Source organism: Salvelinus alpinus, chromosome 16 (genome assembly GCF_045679555.1).
Source record: "Salvelinus alpinus chromosome 16, SLU_Salpinus.1, whole genome shotgun sequence".
In the NCBI taxonomy this organism is placed as follows: domain Eukaryota; kingdom Metazoa; phylum Chordata; class Actinopteri; order Salmoniformes; family Salmonidae; genus Salvelinus; species Salvelinus alpinus.
The window spans coordinates 10149314-10172388 of NC_092101.1; the positions used below are offsets into that span (position 1 = coordinate 10149314).

At 49.0% G+C, this 23075-nt stretch overlaps 1 protein-coding gene across 10 annotated transcripts in view; it reads right to left on the bottom strand.

Annotated features, from left to right (window-relative positions):
- The window catches only part of LOC139540768 (nuclear factor 1 A-type), a 186909-nt gene that overhangs the window by 44293 nt on the left and 119541 nt on the right, over positions 1–23075 (bottom strand). For all 10 annotated transcript variants that reach the window (XM_071344713.1, XM_071344712.1, XM_071344715.1 and 7 more), the window contains exons 3-5: positions 19053–19115; positions 11486–11560; positions 508–625 (exon numbers count right to left, since the gene is read on the bottom strand). In XM_071344713.1, the coding sequence (XP_071200814.1) occupies positions 508–625; positions 11486–11560; positions 19053–19115 (256 nt within the window). The remainder of the gene's footprint in view (positions 1–507; positions 626–11485; positions 11561–19052; positions 19116–23075) is intronic.

Consider the following 23075-nt stretch of genomic DNA (forward strand, 5'->3'; position numbering starts at 1 on the left):
GTACAGTGCAACACTTTACATTAGAAAGGATTGCTATTTTGCAGTCGTTATGTGAGTACGGTACAGGAGATGGTAGGTTGGAGGTTGAGCCCAGTTCAGTGAGCCTCCAGCCTCTGTGTGTGTAGCTGCTCTTTCAGACCTAACACGGTGCGTGGGCTGTCTCCTGAGTAACGGGCAGAGTCAGAATGGGTGTGTGCGTGCGTTTGAGAGAAACACACATAAATGCGCTCCTAAACACACACATTGGTATGAATGCACAGATGTGCGCATGAGCAAATACACACTGTGAGGTAAGGGTCTTACTCGGAGAATGAGCAAGCCCTGTGTGTGTGTGTGTGTGTGTGTGTGTGTGTGTGTGTGTGTGTGTGTGTGTGTGCACGCTTGCGTGTGTGTGCGTGAATGTGTGTGCCTGTTTGCGTGTGTCCCTCTCATTCTGTGTGTGCGTGAGGGTGTGTGCTTGTTTGCCTGTGTGTCCCTCTCATTCTGTGTGTGTGTGTGTGTGGTTACCTGCTGGAGGAGGTGCTTGGTAAGGGCCGCCTCATGGCCCCGGGGCTCATGCTGTAGTAGGAGGAGCTGTCCAAGTCCGCCAGCGAGAAGTTAGGACCCGTCCCCGCTGCGATGGGGGCTAGAGAGAGAGAGGAGAGATGAGGAGAGAGGGAGAGGGATGGAGACCATAAGTTGTGTTACATTTCAAACGTGTTTTTTTTAACATCACATCTCCATAGTGGTTTCCTCTCCCTGACTTCTTGTCATCTCCTTCATCTTCACTGAGCCCAAACACCCTGAGCAACATGGAGGAGTATTGGGAATGTGCTGATGAGAGGAGACAAGAGGAAAGGAAGCCACTTTTGACTATTGAGACGCGGTCGGTACCTCGTTCGCCTTGTTGCATCAAAGTGTCACACTTAAAAGGTTTCCCTTCCCGCTGCCTGCTCACTCACTCTCGTGTGTGTGTGTGTGTGTGTGTGTGTGTGTGTGTGTGTGTGTGTGTGTGTGTGTGTGTGTGTGTGTGTGTGTGTGTGTGTGTGTGTGTGTGTGTGTGTGTGTGTGTGTGTGTGTGTGTGTGTAGGTCACCGTGGGACTAGCTGGCATGCTATCGAGCGCCTTTTGTCAGCCAGTCCATAAAGGCAGGCGTTGGTGCCTCTTTATATTCATGGTGACAGGGACCACTATTTTTGATGAGGACAGCGCAAACGTGAGGCGGAGGGGATGAGGGAGGACGAGGGTTGCCGCTGCATACCAAACAGAGGAGAGGAAGAGGAGGAGAGGAAGAGAAGGAGGAGGAGGCTGCTGCTGTGACAGACACGGTAATGGTGTTCCTAATTAACATTGGAAGAGGACACTGGTACAGGGGCAAGAGAGAGAAAGGGAGGGCGGGATGGAGAGGGGGAGGGATGGAGAGAGAGGGAGAGATGGAGAATGGGAGGGAGAGGGAGGGAGGGAGAGAGAGGGAGGGATGGAGAGAGAGGGAGAGAGTGCGATAGGGGAGAGAGGGAGGAGAAAGCGCAATAGTGCATGTGTCATCACAACGCAGCATCCAGCAAACATCTCTACCAATAACTACAATAAAAATCTACGAAAAACGTCCCGCGTAGTCATTCCACAACCCCCCCCCCCCAAAATGCCACTGTCATTTCCAAAATTCCATCCCCTCTTCATCCTCCCTCCCTTCCTAATCCAAAGTGGCTTGGCGGGTTTATTTACGAGGCGGGCAGTAAAGCGGCGGGTACATTTGCATGGCTAATAGTGGGGGCCTCAGAAGTCATTTGTGAGAGAGCTAACCTGGGCACCGGGCTGCAGTAACTCAGCCTATTGCTCTGGTCTGGAGAGGAAGAAAGAGAGGGATGGAAGGAGAGCAGGAGAGTAGGGACAGAGGGGGGATGGAGGGGGAGAGGGGGGGGTGTAGGGATGGAGGAAGGGAGGGGGAGAGGGGGGGTGTAGGGATGGAGGAAGGGAGGGGGAGAGGGGGGGTGTAGGGATGGAGGAAGGGAGGGGGAGAGGGGTGGTGTAGGGATGGAGGAAGGGAGGGGGTGGTGTAGGGAGGGAGGGAGGGAGGAAGGGAGGGGGAGAGGTGGGGTGTAGGGATGGAGGAAGGGAGGGGGAGAGGACAGGGGTGTATGGATGGAGGAAGGGAGGGGGAGAGAGAGGGATAAAGAGAGCGAAGGAGGGATGGAAAGAGAGGGGGATAGAAGGAGAGGAAAGTAGGAGGAGAGTGATAGAGTGGGAAAGAAAGAGGGATATCGAAATAAAGGTATACAGCAAGGGCCCTTCCTTTGGAATCAGTGGGATAGAGGGATGAGAAAGAGAGGGAGGAAGGATAAAGGGAGAGAGGAGAACAGTGACCAGCGCTACAGTCTGTCTGACTGGAATGGAAATCAATCATAAAGGTAATCCGCAGTCTCTACCTCTTAAGGGCTTTATCAAGTGCTTTTTGCCTCCTGGAGGATTCCAAATGAAACCTGTAGCTATCAGGCCTGCATTGATCTCTCTCTCTCTCTCTCTCTCTCTCTCTCTCTCTCTCTCTCTCTCTCTCTCTCTCTCTCTCTCTCTCTCTCTCTCTCTCTCTCTCTCTCTCTCTCTCTCTCTCTCTCTCTCTCCCTACCTCCCTCGCTCGCTCTCCCTCTCTCTGACGGAGCCTTCCTCTCTCTCCCTCGTCTCTCTTTTCTCTCGTTCTCTGATGGAGCCGTTCTCCCTTCTCTCCCAACCTATCTGTCAGACTACCTTGGTTGTACCTTGCCGGTGCAGAAAGAAAGTTTAGCATTAGCGAACTCAATCAGCTCAATCTACTTATTAGCCACTTTAGTACAAAAGAATGCGTCTCAGACGGTAGGTGTGTGTGTGGGAGAGAGAGACAAAGGCAAGCACACAAACTAGTGTACACTAGTGCCGCGACAAGGTGGTGCTGCTGTACAATTGGCCCATCTGTTTGCTAGGCCCTCTATTTATCCCTCCCTCTCTCCCTCCCCTCTCGCTCTCCAGTGTGGTCCACTACCAAAGAGGCTGCCATTTCCTCCCCACGCCCCCCTCACCTCACCGGTCTTCCCCCTCCAAACCCCCCCCCCCCCCCAGTCCAGCCAGACACCGGGGATCTAAACCTCCACAAAAGCTGTGAGGGCTGTCTTTAGAAAAAAAGAGAAGAGGGAGAAAGGAGAAGAAGAAAAAAAAACTCTCCTTTGTTCGAGCGGATTTTCAAATTGAAGCATTTGACAACAAAGGCAGCAATCAACTTCAAACCCGGACATCCGCCCAGCAACTAGAGAGCGAGAGAGCCCCCGAGCCTCTCCTCCATCCCTCCTCCTCTCCTTTCCATCGCTTTATTGACGGAGAGTGTAATGGCATGATGGGATGAGCGAACGGCTACAGAGGGAGGAGATGCGAGGGAAAAGGAGAGAGAGAGAGAGAGAGAGAGCGAGAGGCCCTGACAGGACTTGAGTTTTTCTGCTTGGTCAGCGCCGCTGTGTTTTCTCTCTGTTGCTGCCCTGCAGACCTGCTCCTGGACTTAACATACACACACACCCACACACACCCACACACACACACCCCCGGTGGGGCTTCTCACACACACACACACACACACACACACAAAACACACACACACACACACACACACACACACACACACACACACACACACGGTGGGGCTTCTCACACACACACACACACACACACACACACACACACACACACACACACACACACACACACACACACACACACACACTGAGCTACCGCTGTATTACTGGTACTGGGAACTGCCTTCAGAAATTATTCATACCCCCATTACTTACTCCACATTTGTCGTGTCACAGCCTGAATTCAATTTTTTTTATCTCATCCATCTAAACACAATATCCCATAATGACAAACATGTTTCTAGGATTTTTTTTTATTTATTCAAAATGAAATAAAGAAACATGTCATTTACATAAGTATTGACACCCCATGTCAGAATCCCCTTTGGTAGTGATTACAGCTCTGAGTCTTTCTGGGTAAGTCTCTAAGAGCTTTACATACCTGGATTGTACAATACTAGCACATTATCATGTTTAAAATTCTTCAAGCTCTGTCAAATTGGTTGTTGATCATTGCTCGACAGCCATTTTCAAGTCTTGCCATAGATTTTCAAACCGATTTAAGTCAAAACTGTATGTTCCGCCACTCAGGAACATTCAATGTCGTCTTGGTAAGCGACTCCAGAGTATCTTTGGATTTGTGTTTTAGGTTATTGTCCTGGTGAAAGGTGAATTTATCTCCCAGTGTTTGTTGGAAATCAGACTGAACCAGGTTTTCCTCTAGGATTTTGCCTGTGCTTAGCTCTATTCTGTTTAATTTTATCTTTAAAAACCTCCCTAGTCCTTGCCAAAGACAAGCATACCCATAACATGATGTAGCCACCACCATGCTTGAAAATATGAGTGGTACTGTAATCAGTGATGTGTTGTGTTTGCCCCAAATGTAACGTTTTATATTTATAACAAAGTTAATTTCTTACAATTTTTTTACAGTTTTACTTTAGTGCCTTATTACAAACAGGATACATGTTTTGGAATATTTTTTATTCTGTACAGACTTCCTTCTTTTCACTCTGTCATTTAGGTTAGTACATGTATTGTGGAGTAACAACAATGTTGTTGATCCATTCTCAGTTTTCTCCTATCAAAGCCATTAAACTCTGTAACTATTTTAAAGTCACCATTGGCTTCATAGTGAAATCCCTGAGGCGTTTTCTTCCTCTTCGGCAACTGAGTTAGGAAGGACGCCTGCATCTTTGTAGTGACTGGGTTTATTGATACACCATCCAAAGAGTAATTAATAACTTCACCATGCTCAAAGGGATAATCGATGTCTGCTTTTTAAAAACCCATCTGCCAATGGCTGCCTTTATTTGCGAGGCATCGGAAAACCTCCCTGGTCTATGTGGTTAAATCTGTGTTTGAAATTGTATATGTGGGGTACAGAGATGAGGTAGTCATTCCAAAATCATGTTAAACACTATTATTGCACACAGAGAGTCCATGCAACTTATTGTTAAGCACAGTTTTACTCCTGAACTTATCTAGGCTTACCATGACAAAGGGGTTGAACACTTATTGACAGAAGACATTTCACCTTTTCATTTTTTGGATTAATTTGGAAACATTTCCAAAAACATCATTCCACTTTGACATTATGGGGTATTGTTTGTAGGCCAGTGAATACTTTCTGAAGGCACTGTATATTTAACACCCGTATTGAGTGCTGCTACTGTGGCACAACCACAAGAGCCATACCAGCTGCACTGCTTAACCCCATACACCCCTCTGCAAGTGCCAGTACCGCCAGTGGCTGTGTGTGGCGCCCAGATGGCACTGCCCACTGGCACAGGAGCCGGTCGGGGCATGGTGATGCTGTTGGGGTTGGCAAGGCTGGCACACCGTGTGGTGGACGAAGGGTGTGTGTGTGTGTGTGATGTGTGTGTGCATTAAGTATCCCCAGAGGTGGTGCCAGGGAGTGCCAGGGGGCAGACAGGGTGGCTGAGAGTGAAGGGGGGGGGGTGGATAGAAGGATGGCAGGATGGAGGAAAGGCCTTGCCAGCCCTTCTCTCTTCCATTATTAATTAATTTGCTCACCCTGTTCTTCCCAGTCATCTGGTCTCTGGGGGTCCATGCCAAGGCCCCATTGTGTGTGTGTGTGTGTGTGTGTGTTGGAGGGATCCCAGGTGGGCATGCCCCTTGAAATGGGTGCTGTTTGCCACTCTAATACTAGCACGGTGCCAACTAGTTTTTAGATAGAGTGTGTGTGAGTGTACTCGTGTGTATTCATGTGCTTGAGAATACGTGTGTGTGTGTGTGTGTGTGTGTGTGTGTGTGTGTGTGTGTGTGTGTGTGTGTGTGTGTGTGTGTCTATGGCGGCCACTATGAGCAGATGATCTGGAGGTGGACACCATTGGTCGAGGTGTGTGTTGCCCTGGGGCCGGATTCACAAAACATGACTTACGAAAAAAACTTAAGAAGCTGCTTAGGACACAAAAATAAGAAGTTCATGATAGTTCGTCAATTCAATGTCCTTAGGAATTTGTAGTTTTCTTCCGAACTTCGTAAAAATCTTCTTATGTGGCATTGACATTAGTGACATGCTTGAAACTAATAAATAAGCCTATGTGACAGGGATGATAGGATTTGGCCCACTTTAATAAAGTGTTGGTATTTACATTTTATTACATGTATTTTTTTGCTTCATGTCTCGAGAATAAAAATGTTTTAGTTGGCTCGCGAACCCTTTATACACACACACAAAAAAGGAAAGGAAAGCGCAATAAAAACTCAAGCAAACAAGAGCTTGAAGTGATGCTGGAGGAAACAGCAGCCAGGAAAAGGTTGCTGTTGGGGAGACTTGATAACTGCGGGGTCACTGCGGACACCAAAAAGAGAGGATGGGCGAGAGTGGCCGAGTCTGTCTCTGCCGTCGGGGGAATGGCAAAAGAGGTGGTCCGACATCAAGGCGGCTGCTAAGAAGAAGGGAGCTGAGAGACCATTCACGTGGACCAGCTGGAGGAGAAGGTAGGAGAGATGGTGGTAGAGGGACACTGCAACCGCTAAGTTAGGTAGCTACCTTAGCTAGCCAACACGTCCCGACATTATAGCCAACAACATAGCTAACGACGCGTTAAGTAGATTAGCCAAGTTCTTCTTTGCAAATTGACGAGATAACGCTAGCTATTTAACACTTCTAGAATATTGTAATATATTGTTAATTACTAGCTAGCTAATGCACGTTTAATTTGTTTTCTTGCTGTATTTAAATATCTGGTAGCCAACTGTGTCCGTGGTGCAAGAAAACATTCATGTTTACAAAAGTATCCATTCGTTTAAGACAAGGGTTTAGCTGTCCTAAAGCTAAGTACATTTCCAAGAAGAAATCCCAAAGCATCATTTTCAAGAATCTCATTTCTTCCTAACTTTTTTCTTCGGAAGAAACTTAGGAAAAACCTTAAGAACATTTCCAATAACTTTTTTGAGGAATAGCAACTTTGCTTAACTTTCTTCTTAAGTCTATAGTTATGGAAAAAATGTCAGTTAATTAAGAAGAAATTTCTTCTTAAGGTTTTGTGAATCCGGCCCCATGTGTCTATGTGGTGCCTCATGGCACTGTCTCGACAGGGTGCCCTGGTCAAACTGGCACTGTCTCGACAGGGTGCCCTGGTCAAACTGGCACTGTCTCGACAGGGTGCCCTGGTCAAACTGGCACTGTCTCGACAGGGTGCCCTGGTCAAACTGGCACTGTCTCGACAGGGTGCCCTGGTCAAACTGGCACTGTCTCGACAGGGTGCCCTGGTCAAACTGGCACTGTCTCGACAGGGTGCCCTGGTCAAACTGGCACTGTCTCGACAGGGTGCCCTGGTCAAACTGGCACTGTCTCGACAGGGTGCCCTGGTCAAACTGGCACTGTCTCGACAGGGTGCCCTGGTCAAACTGGCACTGTCTCGACAGGGTGCCCTGGTCAAACTGGCACTGTCTCGACAGGGTGCCCTGGTCAAACTGGCACTGTCTCGACAGGGTGCCCTGGTCAAACTGGCACTGTCTCGACAGGGTTCCCTGGTCAAACTGGCACTGTCTCGACAGGGTGCCCTGGTCAAACTGGCACTGTCTCGACAGGGTGCCCTGGTCAAACTGGCACTGTCTCGACAGGGTGCCCTGGTCAAACTGGCACTGTCTCGACAGGGTGCCCTGGTCAAACTGGCACTGTCTCGACAGGGTGCCCTGGTTCAACTGGCACTGTCTCGACAGGGTGCCCTGGTTAAACTGGCACTGTCTCGACAGGGTGCCCTGGTCAAACTGGCACTGTCTCGACAGGGTGCCCTGGTCAAACTGGCACTGTCTCGACAGGGTGCCCTGGTCAAACTGGCACTGGGCTACAGAGATAAAGCCATGACTGTGTGGCATGACAAAGTAGTGATACCACATTTGATTGGGAATGTCTAGAAGGACCAGTGAACTAGAATAGAGGAGCACTGTCTCAGAAGAGACGGACAGAATGTACGAGACATAGATAGGTAAGGGAGGAGAGAGAGAAAAAGGGAGGCATGGAAAGGAAAGGGCGGTACCCAATCTCCCAAATTACCCGGGCCCGGTATTGAACAGGCCAATTACAATTCCGCCCAAGTCACGACCACCAAAATAAATTAAAAAACGATGTAGCTATAACAGCTAACTTTATGAAGACTTTCACTTCGCTCTCTCTCCCCTCCCTCCCTCTCCCGCCTCCTCGTTTTTTTGTGTGGTGCTTTAATAGGATATTGATCGACAGAAGCAGATTCGATTGGGCCCTGCCACTGAATTGTGTAATGGGTGCACAAAGCCAAGGTCACACTGCCATATAGACGGGAGTGGGGAGGGGGGGGATGTCGCCCCATTCAATACCATGAACGACCTCTCATCTTCTGCACTGTGCACAAGTCAACCCCCCTCCCCCTGCCTGGTTCCACGCACACACACACACACACACACACACACACACACACACACACACACACACACACACACACACACACACACACACACACACACACACACACACACACACACACACACACACACACACACACAGAGGGAGACACAAACATCCACGCACACACACTAGCTCGGAGAATCGTAATGTCGACCTTACGTGCACCTCCACACTTTCACTGGGATTACGCTAAAGTGCATCAGCTTTTTGATGCCAACTGTTCCACAAAAGAAAAGAGGAAAAACACCAAAGTCATGGCCGTGCATTCTGTCCAGCACTCTATCTGGCCATATAGAGCAATCCCCTCAGAGAGACCACTCGACCCCCACCCACACAGATACACACAGATACAGCTTTGCTGACTGGGTAGATATGGACACTTTGGGCCAGTGGCTATTTAAGGGAAGACCAGGCACCCTTCGACAAACCACGGGTGCTGTCAATGTTTTTGGGGGGGATCTTAGGACAATGTGTGGCATTCAGAACCCGGAGTGCACTCGTATGGACCTTGTCAGGAGGCAGGAGGCTCCTGTAGCTACAAGTTGTGCAGGGTTTTGTTCCAGCCCAGTAGGCCTGTCTCATGTGCACTGTGTCTGTGTATTAAAGGTTTACAGTATTCTTTGCCTGACCTGTTGATTGGCAAAAGCATTTTATTTGATATATTCAACACAACACTTCATACCATACTTGATTTATTATGTATTGGCATTTAGAAGAAAAAACCTTTCTAGACTGTTAGCTTTAAGGGCCACACACAGTCAGTCAGATGTACAGTAGCTAAGTGAATAAAGCTCCCTTGTGGCTATGTTGTGGCTGGTAGAGAGAGAGAGCGAGAGAGAGGGATAGCGAGACACAGCGAAAGAGAGAGAAAGTTTGTGAGAGAGAGAGAGAAAGAGAAAGAAATCTTCTAGAAAACATACGCCACCCGGTAACTTCCTTTCTTCTACCTACCCCCCCTCCCCCCCCCCCCCCACCCTGTGTCACAGATGTTGGGATAAAAGCCCAGCTCTTCATAGAACAAGATCCATTATGCATATTCCTTAATCTTGTTAACCATCACATGCCAGGACTTCTGATGCGGGGGCCGCATTGTGCCTGCGCTAATCAGACTAATATCACAAGCTAGTGATACACATACACCCCCTCACACACACACACACACACACACACACACACACACACACACACACACACACACACACACACACACACACACACACACACACACACACACACACACACACACACACACACACACACACGTCTCAATAGAACACAACCTATTGCACACTCAGGATCAAGAGATCCTTCTGGTTTCGTCCCAAACGGACACACACAACTCCACAATAAACGACTGTCTGATTGCTTGCCTGACACGTCACACACACACACACACACACACACACACACACACACACACACTCTCTACTCTCACGATGGGTCTGCCCTACCCTGTCCTCTGCCAACACAATGGAGGCATCTGGAGAGGGCCGAGACCTGGGTGCCAGCTCTGTGAGACTGAGAAGGGGGGGGTTTGTGTGTGTGTGCCTATGTGTGTGTGTAGGTTAAAATCCTAGTGGGGGGGAATCCACACAGTGGGCCGACTGCCCAGGTCCGCCCTGTCTGGATCCCCTTGGCGCCCCTGTCTCCCCACCAACTCCCCCCCGTCTCACCTCCCCCTGCATCTCCCTGACCATCCCCACTATGGCTGGTCCTAGGTGTGGTGCGGCCCAGCCCAGTATTGGGTCACGACAGTGTGTGTGTGTGTGTGTCTGTGTGTGTGTGTGTGTGGTGGGGTGGTCATCAATGCACCTTTGATCAAGAGGGGCTCCAGTCGGAGTGCTGACAGGCACTTTCAATGGGCTATTGTTAGCGGGGGCTATCGACAGGGCCGTATGGATTGTTCTGCACTCTGTCACTCTCCCCCCTCCCTCCCTCCCTCGCTCTCTATCCCCCTCTCTCTACCGCCCCGTGTTGCGCGGAGACGGCACTTTTTAAAGGTCACGTTTTTTCCCCTCCCTCTCTCGCTCTGCCTCTCCTCCCGTCTCTTTCTTTTGTCTTTCCCGTCTCCTCCTCTTTATCCGACGACGGCTTTCTTTTGCTCAGTACTCTGGCTCGCCACGTCCCTCACCTCTTTCTCACCCCTTCACTTTCTCGTGCCCCATTCTTCTTCTCCTAGAGGGCTTTTACATGCAGGTCCTACAGAGTCCCCCAGTCACCCTCCAACACGGCACACCAGTCCATCATTACGTAGGCCTTCTTGTCAGGTCTTGGGGACCAGCTATGATGCCACATTCAGCAGACGGGTGCCGTGTCTTGTTTTAGTTCACTTCCAGCCTTACCTGAAATAAAAGGGACTTCAGGGCGTGTATTGCAGCGGCTCAGGGTAGGAGTGCTGATCTAGGATCAGGTCCCCCCGTGTCTTATTCCTTATGATCTGAAAGGCAACTGGTCCTATCAGTCCTTTGAGAATCCGGGCGCAGATCTTAGTTGATCTGGGTCTTTGCTTTTAGCTGACTGTCTGATATGGGAGAGATTTGGGGTTTGCTCTTAGTTCATTAAGAGAGTGGGTGGGGGGGACTCTTCGTATTGGTCCTGATAAATTGCATTAGTGGGCCGGACCATATCGATGGCAGATCTGCAATCAAATCACAGCCTGCAGGGCTCTCTTTGTGGAGGGGGGAGAGAGAGGGAGAATGGAAGAGAGAGAGAGAAAGAGGGAGGGAGGGAGGGAGGGAAAGAAAGAGAGAGAGGGAGAGAAAGAGAGAGAGAGAGAGAGAGAGAGAGAGAGAGAGAGAGAGAGAGAGAGAGAGAGAGAGAGAGAGAGAGAGAGAGAGAGAGAGAGAGAGAGAGAGAGAGAGAGAGAGAGAGAGAGAGAGAGAGAGAGAGAGAGAGAGAGAGAGAGAGAGAGAGAGAGGGGGAGGGAAAGAGAGAGAGAGGGAGGGAGGGTCAGGGAGAGAAAAAGGGATAGAGATTAAAATAAGAAGGAGAAACTTACTCTGTGAGACTCGCACGAGTTCGGCAACACTGAAGACCCCCGATGTGACGAAGCTGTCCTGGAAGCCAAGATGTCCTGAGAGAGAGAGAGAGAGAGAGAGAGAGAGAGAGAGAGAGAGAGAGAGAGAGAGAGAGAGAGAGAGAGAGAGAGAGAGAGAGAGAGAGAGAGAAAGAGAGAGAGAGAGAGAGAGAGAGAGAGAGAGAGAGAGAGAGAGAGAGAGAGAGAGAGAGAGAGAGAGAGAGAGAGAGAGAGAGAAAAGCACAAGGTGATGCTATTGCCAACAGAGGGATCGGAACATGAAAGAGGAGGCATGGTACAAGAGAAGAGGTACAGGATTCCGCATGTTTCTTTTCAAACACACACCACGACATTCTCTCCTGTTACGCAACACACATGCACAAACACACCCACCCTTCCATGTCCCGGTGGAAAGAGAGGCAGTGTGGGGGAGGAGGGTGTGTTTAGGGTAACCCAGAGGGCAGGGCACATCTGGGGCCTCTGTCCCCATGGGTGTGTGTTTGCCTCTCCCAACACTACAGCAGGGGGCTCCAGGAGGGCCCCTAATCAAACTACTGGAGCATGTCTTGAGTTGGTACTAAACAAATTTGAGTGTCGAACTAAATCACATCTCCGCCCATCTTTCCAAGACTTTTCCCAAAACTTTGGACATGCTTTCCTACACTTTCCAGCCTCACAACTCGTCTTCATTGTTCAGAACTGTGTCCCAGACAGCACCCAATAGCATTATAGCGCACTGCGTTGGACCAGGACCCATAGTACTCTGCTCAAACGTAGTACACTATCAAGGGAATTAGGTACACCCACCACCATACAGGGCAGAGTGTTGGCGGGGAGACTGGTGACACTCTGGTTGGTGGCTGAGGAGACCTGCAGCATGTGGACCACTAGATTGATACATAAAGAGGGTGGGGGGGGGGGGGGGGGGTAGTAGAGGCAGAGAGATAGATAGATATTAAGAGGCAGGGAGAGAGGTAGACGGAAAGAGAGCCTCTTGCGTGAGAGAGCGATAATATATACGGCTCATTGCGAGCCAAACTGCTGACATTAGCTGAACGTCTGTGGAGCCACAGAGCACTCCTGCGCAGACGCCCCTGAGACTGAACGGGGGAAAGAGAAACAGAGAGGGAAAGAGAAACAGAGAGGGATAAACAGGACAAGAGGAAAGAAGAACGAAGGAGAGAAAGAGTGGGAAAGGAGTGGGAAAGAGAGAGAACGTGAAAACAAGAGAAAGAAGGAAAATGAGAATGTGAAAATTCAGAGAGAGAGAGAGACAGACAGAGAGAGACGGAAAGTATGTGTAGGAGATTTGAGAGAGAGCAGGAGGGAGGGAAAGTGAGCGTTAAGTTAAATAGTGTGTGTACAATATATACGTGCGTGTCCCCTTGTGTGTCTATAGGCAAGTTAAATAGTGTGTGTACAGTATATATACACGTGTGTGTGTCGTAGAGAAGTCAAAGTTTCCATGCAGCTTTGTATACTGTGAAACAACAATTACACAAAGCGCGTGTGTGTGTTCGAGCATGCACATGTGCCTGTCCGTCTGTGCAGAGAGCATAACACAGCCCCACTGTGGGATTGTAGGACACAGCGGCATAGCATAGCATAGCATAGCCGCAGCGCACTAGCTTGAGCTGCCGGTACAGGGAGCAGGAAGGTATATATATGCACTCGGCAGCACGGGTTCAACAAGGGCATTTCCATGAGTGAGCACCTCGTATAGGGAGACAGGGGGGGAGGAGGAGGGGGCAGGGCTTCTATATCTCAACAAGGATAATCACTCCCAGCTGTGTCCACTGAGACGGAGAGGGGGGGGGGGGGGGGCTGAGAAAGAGAGTTAGAGAGAGGGCAGAAGAGGGAGAAGGGGGGAAAGAGAGAGAGAAATAAGAGAAAGAGAGGAGGGGAGGACGAGCCAGAGGTTCGGCTTTCATAAGAGCTGGGAGACCTAACCTCCCCTCCGACAGGCGAGAGAGACCAAAAAAACTCAGCTCAACAGCGTGGGAGGGAGGGAGGGAGGGAAAAAGGTTGAGGCCCAAGTTCAACTGAGTTAGGGGAGAGAAAACATGTCCCTACCAAACAACGACAAGTCAGAGAAAACTTTTGACATATCAACAAGTGCTTTTCTGTTGCTAAAATGTGTGTGTGTGTATTGTTGCTAAAACGTGTGTGTGAGTTGTTTCTAAAACATGTGTGTATTGTTGCTAAAACGTGTGTGTTGTTGTTGCTAAAACGTGTGTGTGAGTTGCTGCTAAAACGTGTGTGTGTTGTTGCTAAAACGTGTGTGTGAGTTGTTTCTAAAAACATGTGTGTATTGTTGCTAAAACGTGTGTGTGTGTTGCTGCTAAAACGTGTGTGTGTTGTTGTTGCTAAAACGTGTGTGTGAGTTGCTGCTAAAACGTGTGTGTGTTGTTGCTAAAACGTGTGTGTGAGTTGCTGCTAAAACGTGTGTGTGTTGTTGCTAAAACGTGTGTGTGTGTGTGTGTGTGTTGTTGCTAAAACGTGTGTGTGAGTTGTTAAAACGTGTGTGTGTGTTATTGCTAAAACGTGTGTGTGTGTTGTTGAAAAACGTGTGTGTGTGTTGTTGCTAAAACGTGTGTGTGTGTTGTTGCTAAAACGTGTGTGTGTGTTGTTGCTAAAAACGTGTGTGTGTGTTGTTGCTAAAACGTGTGTGTGTGTTGTTGAAAAACGTGTGTGTGTGTTGTTGCTAAAACGTGTGTGTGTGTTGTTGCTAAAGCGTGTGTGTGTGTTGTTGCTAAAACGTGTGTGTGTGTTGTTGCCAAAACGTGTGTGTGAGTTGTTGCTAAAACGTGTGTGTGTGTTGTTGCTAAAACGTGTGTGTGTGTTGTTGCTAAAACGTGTGTGTGTGTTGTGGCTAAAACGTGTGTGTGTGTTGTTGCTAAAACGTGTGTGTGAGTTGTTGCTAAAACGTGTGTGTGAGTTGCTGCTAAAACGTGTGTGTGTGTTGTTGAAAAACATGTGTGTGTGTTGTTGAAAAACGTGTGTGTGTGTTGTTGCTAAAACGTGTGTGTGTGTTGCTGCTAAAACGTGTGTGTGTGTGTTGCTAAAACGTGTGTGTGAGTTGCTGCTAAAACGTGTGTGTGTGTTGTTGAAAAACATGTGTGTGTGTTGTTGAAAAACGTGTGTGTGTGTTGCTGCTAAAACGTGTGTGTGTGTGTTGCTGCTAAAATGTGTGTGTGCGTTGTTGCTAAAACGTGTGTGTGTGTTGTTGCTAAAACGTGTGTGTGCGTTGTTGCTAAAACGTGTGTGTGTGTTGTTGCTAAAACGTGTATGTGTGTTGTTGCTAAAAACGTGTGTGTGTGTTGCTGCTAAAACGTGTGTGTGTGTGTTGTTGCTAAAACGTGTGTGTGTTTTGTTGCTAAAACGTGTGTGTGTGTTGCTGCTAAAACGTGTGTGTGTTGTTGCTAAAACGTGTGTGTGAGTTGTTGCTAAAACTAGTGTGTGTGTTGTTGCTAAAACGTGTGTGTGTGTTGTTGCTAAAACGTGTGTGTGAGTTGTTGCTAAAACTAGTGTGTGTGTTGTGGCTAAAACGTGTGTGTGTGTTGTTGCTAAAACGTGTGTGTGAGTTGCTGCTAAAACGTGTGTGTGTGTTGTTGAAAAACATGTGTGTGTGTTGTTGAAAAACGTGTGTGTGTGTTGTTGCTAAAACGTGTGTGTGTGTTGCTGCTAAAACGTGTGTGTGTGTTGCTGTCAAAACATGTGTGTGTGTGTTGCTGCTAAAAACGTGTGTGTGTGTTGTTGCTAAAACGTGTGTGTGTTGTTGCTAAAAACGTGTGTGTGTATTGTTGCTAAAACGTGTGTGTGTGTTGTTGCTAAAACGTGTGTGTGTGTTGTTGCTAAAAACGTGTGTGTGTGTTGCTGCTAAAACGTGTGTGTGTGTTGCTGCTAAAACGTGTGTGTGTGTTGCTGCTAAAACGTGTGTGTGTTGTTGCTAAAACGTGTGTGTGTATTGTTGCTAAAACGTGTATGTGTGTTGTTGCTAAAACGTGTGTGTGTGTGTTGTTGCTAAAACGTGTGTGTGTGTTGTTGCTAAAACGTGTGTGTGTGTGTTGTTGCTAAAACGTGTGTGTGTTGTTAAAACGCGTGTGTTGCTGCTAAAACGTGTGTGTGTGTGTTGTTGCTAAAACGTGTGTGTGTGTGTTGTTGCTAAAAACGTGTGTGTGTGTTGCTGCTAAAACGTGTGTGTGTGTGTTGTTGCTAAAACGTGTGTGTGTTTTGTTGCTAAAACGTGTGTGTGTGTTGCTGCTAAAACGTGTGTGTGTGTTGTTGCTAAAACGTGTGTGTGTGTTGTTGCTAAAACATGTGTGTGTGTGTGTTGCTGCTAAAACGTGTGTGTGTGTGTTGTTGCTAAAACGTGTGTGTGTTGTTAAAACGCGTGTGTTGCTGCTAAAACGTGTGTGTGTGTGTTGTTGCTAAAACGTGTGTGTGTGTGTTGTTGCTAAAAACGTGTGTGTGTGTTGCTGCTAAAACGTGTGTGTGTGTGTTGTTGCTAAAACGTGTGTGTGTTTTGTTGCTAAAACGTGTGTGTGTGTTGCTGCTAAAACGTGTGTGTGTGTTGTTGCTAAAACGTGTGTGTGTGTTGTTGCTAAAACATGTGTGTGTGTGTGTTGCTGCTAAAACGTGTGTGTGAGTTGTTGAAAAACGTGTGTGTGTGTGTGTATTGTTGCTAAAACGTGTGTGTGTGTTGCTGCTAAAACGTGTGTGTGTGTGTGTGTTGTTGCTAAAACGTGTGTGTGTGTATTGTTTCTAAAACGTGTGTGTGTGTATTGTTTCATATGTGTGCAGCAGTAGAGGGTGTAAAGACGAGGATATCCTCTGGTCTTATCTCATGGCCTGTGGATTGTACAACAAGCCTCTTGTCCTCGAAAGACACCAGTCAAGCTTTGTCAAACAGCACGTAGCACCCGGACCCACGGGTCAAGGTTAACCAGGAAAAACCACACACACACACACACACAAACACTTTCTCAGTCACACACTCGTGCAGACACACAAACATTTGCAAACACATATTTGAACACACACACACACACTTTCCCCTCACAGTCACACAGCGTGTTTTCCTGTGCTGACGACAGAGGCGGGGGGGGGGGGGGGGGGCGTCGTGTCAGAGAGCTGGGTGAGGAGGTGGGTGAGGAGGGAGGGGAGACGTAAAGTGTGTGTGGAGTCAGCATTGTTGAAACCACAGCCTCTCTATTCTAACCGCCAGGGTCAAGTGCAGGATATGTCTAAGTTAGCGGCCAAAGCTGACGGTATAGTTACTCTGCCTATGCAGGGCCTAGGTGTGTGGGGGGGGGGGGAGTACACCGACTGAGACTGGAGCGATGCAGAGCAACGTATGGCAGGCCATTCAGCGTTCACTTTTAGGAGGCACCCTGCGGCATTTTCTATGTCACACTGGTGTTGGGTGATCTACACAGTGTAGGTGGTAGGGGCTAGGTGTGTGGGGGGGGGGGTCAATTTGGGATTCAGCAGTGGTGTGTTTAGGTCAGACGACTGTGTGACAAGGTAAAGTGTTTATTCTAGATGGGTTGGGCAAGGTGGTTGGCCTCTGGTAGAGAAATAAACTGCGGGGTAGGTTAGGTTGAGACATGGTGTGCGCTGTATGTTAGGTTGAGACATCAATTGTTATCTGGTACATGATTGAGCTATCGGTTGAGATGACCTGTCTGTTAGGTTGAGGTGACTTTTAGGAAGTGTGTGTCTGTGTGTGTGCGTGTGTGTCTGTGTGTGTGTGTGTGTGTGTGTGTGTGTGTGTGTGTGTGTGTGTGTGTGTGTGTGTGTGTGTGTGTGTGTGTGTGTGTGTGTGTGTGTGTGTGTGTGTTGGAGGGATTATTCCCTCTGCTGAGTACCCACACATGCACAACTCATCTCGACCCGGCGCTACAGCCAGCCAGCAGATGGACTTTGGCTCCCTCCCAAAAAAAGAAAACATTAAATCAAATAAATAAAACTAAAATATCACACGGGCATTATGGGAGGTGATGTTGGATATCCGCAAGAGAGGCACATGCAAGATGGAGCGACCTTCAGTTCATCCACAGGGGAGGGGGGGAAAAAAGAGAGAGAGCAGATGAGGGGATGACATCAGCTACATATGGGCCAAGGGGTGAGAGGAGGAGGGGAGGCGAGAGGAGGAGAGAGGGAGGGGGGAGAAGAGGAGGAGAGAGGGAGGGGGGAGAGGAGGAGAGAGGGAGGGTGGAGAGGAGGAGGAGAGAGGGAGGGGGGAGAAGAGGAGGAGAGAGGGAGGGGGGAGAGGAGGAGAGAGGGAGGGTGGAGAGGAGGGGGGAGAGGGGAGAGGGGGGGCGAAAGGGAGGGGGAGAGGAGGAGGAGAGAGGGAGGGTGGAGAGGAGGGAGGAGGAGAGGTGGAGGAGAGAGGGAGAAGAGGAGCGGAGGAGAGAGGGAGAGGGGGGGAATAAACAAGCTCCTCATCTGTCTGTCTGTGTTAATTGCTATAAAAAGTCCCAAACACAAACACAGGGCGGGTCGGTGTCACGCGCAAATAGGTCCCTCTCCCTATACTAAGTACCACTCCCAGCTATCTGGGGAGTGGGAAAGACATTTGTTATAAGGCAACGGGGTGTTGCAGGGACAGTCTTAAGATATGGTCATGTTATAAAAGCAACAGTAGACACGTATGAGAGAGATGGTCGACCCTCCCGTAGGTCCGAAACACACACACCCCTCCCTCCCCAAACACACACTCTCCTCATGGCTACGTAATGGCCTCTCGTCTCCCCCTTGGCTTTAAGGTGCTAGATGTTCACACGGGGTGTGAGTGTGTTGTAAATCGCCAGCTCCGAGCAGCCCGGGAGAATAGGGCTGGCTGGGCCACAACCACACTGCTTAGCGAAGGCAAAACATATGTCCGTGTGTGTGTCTGTGTGGTTGCGGCGGGCGGGGGGAAAGGGGGTGAAAAAATAAATCGACTCTTTCTCCCTGACAGCGTCCAGACAATTTTTGGCACGGATAATAAAAAAATTCCAACCGGCAGAAAGTACGGTAGTTTAAAATCGTACAGGAAGGTTAAGTGAACGTGAATAGAAGTGTACTTGTTTGGAACGGACCTGTGACTTTCAAAAAGGCATCCTTCCCATTTGAGACTTAAAATAAGAAAAATGTCCCATTGACTGTTTGCACCTTTCAGTCAACAGAAAAATATGAAGACTTCCTTCCTCCCTTCAAGTGAACACTGCTCTGACGTGATTGGACACCGTAGGTCAAAGCAAGGACTCTACACGCCACACGGCTTCGCGCAAGCCAGTCGTGTTGAGATCAGTGATCACTTCAAGGAAGGAAGTATTTTCAAAGTACTGGCTCGGCGGGCACTGGTTGGTGGTGTAATTTTACAGAAGGGCAGGAGTAGGAATGAAGACAGGTGAACTTATACACACACCTGTGTACTGGTCATTTTAGTAGCACGATTGCAGAAAAAGCACTTAATAAATCAAATGTGCTAGGATAGTACTAGTACACTACAGTAGTACTACAGTAGTTCTATAGTAGTACGATGTTGTCATTAGACTCTTACCGTTCTCAGGCTGGTCCTTGATGTCAGACTCACTCTGCTGGTTGGGACTGTCTGACTGGCCATCTAGAGGGAGAGAGAGAGAGATATACTGTAAGGGACTGGAGCAAGGGTCTCACTACTTAACTTTCATAAAAGCCAAAATGGTACATTTTTAGTCGACAAGGAGATGCCATGGATATATACAAGGTAAGACAAGACTGCGAAACACGCAGAGTCCATAAAAAGACGCGGATGGGGTAAGATTCTTTGGTCACCATACTCAATGAACACATAGGTCTCAATGCATTTGTCACCATAGTACTGTAACTGTGCATGTGAGTGCGGTCGGGGGATTGCCTACAGTCAGAGGGTTAACCCAACCCGCCGGGTGTGCTCTGTGTGAGTGTGTGTGTGAATGAGTGTGTGTGTGAATGAGTGTGTGTGTGAATGAGTGTGCTCAGGTGAAACCCTAGCCCCGTGTCTCAAGCTCTGCGATCGATGCGGGCGTCTGTCCCCCCCCCCCCCCCCCCCGGCCTACGCATCGACTGCACACTGGCACAGCCTGAGCCACACTGTAGGAGACTGCAACTGTAGCTATAGACAGACTGACTGACAGACACAGGCCATGGGCTAAAGCTACTGTAGACTACTGGCTAGTCTGGTCTAGTGTGGTGGGTCGATGCCCCTCCTCCGCGGTGACATTGACTCTGCCTTCGTCTCATAGTACTCTACTGTACTATCCAGCGTGTCAGCGTCTTTACTGTACTGACAGTGCACTACGCTGTCTGTGGGTGTTGTGTGGAAAGGTGTGGTGGTGTGGGGTGTCGGAATGTTTTTCTGGGGCTTAGACTGACATGTTTTCAGATGTGGTGTAGGTCAGAGGTGGGGAAGGAGTTGAGGAATTTGTGGTTGGGAAAGGAAAGGGGGGAATAAGGCTTTTGGAGAGAATACCCAGTGCGAGGATGTCACACTGTTGGCAAACACTCACTTATGGAAATTGGTCTGGCTGGAGAAACACTAAGAAGCCGATGCCTGCCGCAACAACTCCATCCACGGCTCATAAAACAGGGAAAACCCATACATTTTACGGGCAATTTATCTGCCCCGGCGCAAGAACGTCTAACAGCGTCATTAGCGGTGACAGCGACGATGAGGAAAGTGACGTGTAAAAAGCGCTGCTCTTGGTGCCGAAGAAGTTCGCTCCTTATGTTTCGCCTCCCCTTTTAATGTTTTTTTTTTTTACTGCTGCCAAAATGGCAGAGGAACATAACCTCTGGATGATTTAGCTGCTGCTGGGCTGTATCGATCCGACGGGCTGCAGATAAAATTGTTGGGAGTGGGAGAAATATTACCCATCTCCACTCTGGGAGTCGGGACTGAAGAGAGCCAAGCAGAGAGACAGAGAGCTATGACTCAAGGCCTGCTAGGCTGATAGGACGACGTGCCTGGTATTGCTGCTACACAGGCTGGAAGGCTGATTCACTGAAACTAGTTTGCTTGTGTTCTACTGAAATAGGTACAAGAGGTTTGCCAGAGTAGTGAAATAGATGCAAGAGGAGGTACTTGTCTTAACAACGCCGAGATAAAAATCGAACCAGGACCATGTTTTTTTGGCATAGAGTTTTATTTTCTCCCCCCCACCCGAAATGTTTTTCTGCTCTGTTGCTGGAGAGAGAAATCAGGCTGAGTTCGTTTTACACCAAATGTTTATCTCTAAAAACAAAGATTTTTTCAGAGGCAAGTGTTACCAGACAAGCTGATTGACCCCTTTGATCTGTCGGGGAGAGTGCAAAAGGTCCATTTCCCGAGGCAGCCAACGTCGCGGGGGAAACAACAAAAAAACGTTCCGAACATACGTGACTGGAACGTCAAGAGGGGTAACGGGCAAAGAAAGGCGGCAAAAACGGCGAAGGGAGGACAGAAAGTCAAAAGTGTTGCTTGAAATACTAAAACAAAACAAAAAAGGAGAAAGGTTTTTGGCTGGTGGTTTCCCTCCACTCGCAAGACAAAGTAAACAATTTAGAGGGAACTTGTTTGCATTCTGCTCAGCGTTTGTGGTCTGCATCAACAGCTTAAAACAAAGGCAATCTGGAGGCCCGCGGAACAAAACGTCCCCCCAGCAACCGAACAGAGGCGGCTGAAAGCGGGGTGGGGTGGGGGTGGTTCGCCGGGGGCATAAGGCTAGTGGCTGGGTGCTGCTGGGTGTGGGTGGGGGAGGCACTTTCACACAGTCCACAGCCCCCCCACCCTAGTCTACCCCGACGCTCTCACGCGCCTTTCCCCCTCGCTAATTAAATATGCAAATGAGGCGTGAGACCCAGACTGTGTCTCACATCTGCATTTACCCCCTGTTGAGGGCCCTCAGAGCTGGGAGAAAGGGAGGACGAAAAATCTGGCCGGTTAAAACAAAACAACAAAAAAAAACACACTAAACAACAAACAACGACCCCCCCCCCCCCGCCACAAACAAGACCTATTCACGCAGCCTCTATACAAGTCCCTTAACAAGTCGCTCTTTATCTTTCTCTCCCTCCGCCTGAAGGAAAGGAGGAAAGGACTAGAGCCAGGTGTCTGGTATAGGGCTCTGACCACCTCCCACCCTTCACTACTACGTCTAAGGGCCCTGAAGGGGTGGGCACTTGATGGGGGGGGACCGGTGGGGTACAGAAAGTAAAGAAAGCCAAAAGACCCCCCCTCCCCTCCCCACGCACCTCCTTCCAGTCCAGACAGAGGATGCACTACAGCCACCATAGATCAACGGTTGGATAAGAGACCGTTCATTATGGTTACACCGTTATGAATATGCACTGTCATGGAATTTATCACCCCTCACTGGAGGCATTAATACATTGCAGGATTAGTGTCACAGCTCCTTCTACGACGGGCCAATAACTTTCATACGACTAATTAACGGTCCGAGCTGTGTGAGGCTGTATTTTCACCATAGCAACCGACGGTTTTTACAACGGAGTCATGAGAGAGAGAGAGAGAGAGAGAGAGAGAGAGAGAGAGAGAGAGAGAGAGAGAGAGAGAGAGAGAGAGAGAGAGAGAGAGAGAGAGAGAGAGAGAGAGAGAGAGAGAGAGAGAGAGAGGAAAGCCTGGGTCGTGTTCATTAGTGCACACTGTAGCAAAATGTTTTGTAACAGAAAACAAGCATTTCTGATTGGACACTTTCAGGTTGTCCATCCGTGTTTCAGTCCGTTTGCTACCTAATGAATACGACCTAGGGTCTAACTGTGGGTGCATACCGTTGGTTCTCTATATGGTCTTTAACACGACCTGGCTAGACCAGTAACACTCTTAACCACCGAGCTGGTAAACTTTTACGAGCAGGCCCTCGTCTATTAAACGGACCAATGAGAGAGAGTAGATTACAGTAGAGTACGGTATACTACTACTAGAGTGGGAGTATATAGTGGTGTCTCGGGCCAGAAAGAGAGATGAGGAGAGCTGGGGGAATGTGTGTGTGTGGAATGTCTTGATGGCTGGTAGTTGAATTAGTGAACAAGTTGACACACTAATTAGATCGTTAGGGGACGGCCTCGCGGCTGCATGTGTGCTGACTGGTCTACTGATGCAACTCCTTGCCTCAGACACACACAATCCCAGGTCATCCCTATGTCTCGTCCCTCCCTCTCCACTCTAGCCTCTTTCGGTCCGCGCTCTCCCCGTCTTCTTCCAGATTTGTCTCTTTCCCTCGCTCCTTCGTCCTCTGTTCTACCCTCTCTTTTTCCTCCCTCCATCCCACAGTCTCTCCCTCTCTTCAGTCTCCCCCTCGTTCGCTCGCAGTCTCCAGTCTCTCTTTCTTACCATCTCCCCCTCTGAGCCCTGGCTGAGAGGGGGACACCGCCTGGCCCGCTCCGCCCGCCCCCAGCGGTCGCTTCATTATGCATGCGCCAAACCCTCTGTACCTCTCCCGGGTCCCTCTCCCTCCCGCCGGTCCGCTTTCCCACCAAGTGCTCGTGCTGTAATCCAATTGTGTGTTAAAACCCTGCTTTCTAAAGGCCCTTTTACACACTGGGCCCAGGAACACGCATGCCAATA